This window comes from Limulus polyphemus, unplaced genomic scaffold (genome assembly GCF_000517525.1).
Source record: "Limulus polyphemus unplaced genomic scaffold, Limulus_polyphemus-2.1.2 Scaffold10904, whole genome shotgun sequence".
In the NCBI taxonomy this organism is placed as follows: domain Eukaryota; kingdom Metazoa; phylum Arthropoda; class Merostomata; order Xiphosura; family Limulidae; genus Limulus; species Limulus polyphemus.
This window is the reverse complement of record NW_013676514.1, coordinates 6,706-9,238: the sequence shown is the minus strand read 5'-3', so window position 1 is coordinate 9,238 and position 2,533 is coordinate 6,706. Positions and strand designations below refer to the sequence as shown.

Below are 2,533 nucleotides of genomic sequence, written 5' to 3'. Positions count from 1 at the left end.
AAAAATACTGCCGTGTTGTTACTACCACTATGTAGCAGGAGGTAACTGTTAAAAATACTGCCATCTGTTACTACCACTATGTAGCAAGAGGTAACTGTTAAAAATACTGCCATCTGTTGTTACTACTCACTATGTAGCAGGAGGTAAATGTTAAAAATACTGCCCTCTGTTGTTACTACCACTATGTAGCAGGAGGTAACTGTTAAAAATACTGCCATCTGTTGTTACTACCACTATGTAGCAGGAGGTAACTGTTAAAAGTACTGCCCTCTGTTGTTACTACCACTACATAGCAGGAGGTAACTGTTAAAAATACTGCCATCTGTTGTTACTACCACTATGTAGTTTTTAACAGTTACCTCCTGTACTGCCCTGTGTTGTTACTACCACTATGTAGCAGGAGGTAACTGTTAAAAATACTGCCATCTGTTGTTACTACCACTATGTAGCAGGAGGTAACTGTTAAAATATTGTTCTCAGTTGCGACTTCTCTTACATATTCTAAGAGATACTGAGTGAAAAGAAAGTAGAATATTTAATAATATGTCAATCGCACTGCAGATGCCGTGTCCATTACCGACCTTTTGCCCAATACCAGGACTCATAAAGTAGACTGGGATACAACAGACGTAGTATTTGTCTAGGCTCTAACTATATTATTGTACAGAATAACACACAAATATTTATTTTTATTGTTGACACTGAGTATTCATAATTTATATTAATTTACATTGGATTAACTTTATAGAAAACCTGGTGAACCAGCCAACTAGTATTCTTGTTCCTAGAGCACAACGAGCAACCACAATGTCAACAGAAGTAAAACTACATTAGTTTGTTCATTAAATCTTACTTGAGGGCTAGCCATCCCTAACTTAGACGAGGTAGACTAGAGTGAAGGCAGCACCACCCACTGCTAACTCTTGAGTTACCCAAATCAAATAGTGGAATCAACTGTCACATTTTAATGTCCCCACAGCCAAAAGGACAAACATTTTCAGTGATAGGATTGAAATCCACAACCACCAGACTAAGCCAAGACCATTATATTACTAATTATAAGAGCTTATGCTGTAATTCATAACCTCTTCTATCATAGCCGTCATGTTTTCAATAAACTGTCGTATGGTAACGTGAACTTATTCGCTCTAGATACATCTTTCGTAAAGATAAACCAGCTTTCAACACAGATTATATAGTGAAATAGAAAAACATCTTTATTTGAAACTCAGTGAAAGAAAGTAGAACCTATAATGCTACGTAAATAAATCGGTTTATTACCTGCAAAATAATACAAGAACCCAATCTATATGTTTAAACCATCATAATATTCACTACATAAATAATATGCTTCAATGATTATTGGTTTCAGATTAGCAGAAATGGTGATTTAAATAAATAATATCACAACATTAATGACTAGTTAAAATTATCAATCGTATGTTGCAAGAAAAACTACATAAAATCAATAACAAACGGAAATGTTAACAGTCGGAGACTGTCAATAATGTTTCTTGAACAGTCTCCGTTTGCTCCGAATACCACATAACAAAAAAAAATATCTGGTCCGTTTTTCAGGAGCTATAATGAATAAAAACAGTAAAACATCTATCTGTACAAATGTAAACACTACATTAAATGGGAAAATTTATTTCTACAAACAAAAATCACTATCTATTGCACGAAGATACATTACTGTTTTGTTTCTTTTACAACAACAGAAGTTCAGAAGATGGCATTAATACCAACACATATATGAAATATTGGTTTAATTTAGTAAGTAATGTTTTAAATTTCTTTCCAAAATGTGAAACAGTTACTCAAATGTATAATTGAAATTATATATATATATATATATAAATTTAGAAACACAAAACGAAAATGTTTGTCTGGTCAAACATGTCATGCCTAAAATTAACTTTTAAATTAGATTTACTAAAATATACGAAACAAATAAAACAACATTACTTCATGTTAATTAATAAATAACACAGCTACAGCTGAAGTTTACAGAAATCCACTGCTTTCACTAAAATATCCCATGCTACTGAATTTATACCGGGTATCTCATTCATTTCTTATTCTCTTAAGTTCCTCAATGTCCTAAAGGAAAAAAAATGTTGTACGAGATAAACACATCATTACAATTCATTCAAAATGACATTTAATATTTCTTTACACATTTTGTTGGTAGACAGTGTTCGACAAGTCGTAATGATAAGTATTCAACTACCCCATCTAGTAACAAAAACGTTTTTAAAAAGTCTAAAGTTTATTAAAATATGCAATAACCTGATATGGAAATAGCTGTTCATTTAAGTTATTGGTACTGACCTGTTACTCTGGTAGGTAGTCCAAGTTCAAATCTACATCCTACATCCTACTTAGTTCTAGTGTATAGCACCAGGTGAACATTAATTTACCATTATTACATATGAAGCTACATCCTACTTTGTTCTAGTGTATAGCACCAGGTGAACATTAATTTACCATTATTACATATGAAGCTACATCCTACTTAGTTCTAGTGTAT

At 32.4% G+C, this 2,533-nt stretch overlaps 1 protein-coding gene across 1 annotated transcript in view; it reads right to left on the bottom strand.

Annotated features, from left to right (window-relative positions):
• Window positions 1–1,254: 1,254 nt before the first annotated feature.
• The window catches only part of LOC106476566 (guanylate kinase-like), a gene marked incomplete at its 5' end in the record, with an annotated part of 6,621 nt that continues 5,342 nt past the window's right edge, over window positions 1,255–2,533 (bottom strand). Inside the window, one exon of the mRNA XM_013937213.2 lies at window positions 1,255–2,103. Coding sequence (XP_013792667.2) covers window positions 2,068–2,103 — 36 coding nt within the window. The remainder of the gene's footprint in view (window positions 2,104–2,533) is intronic.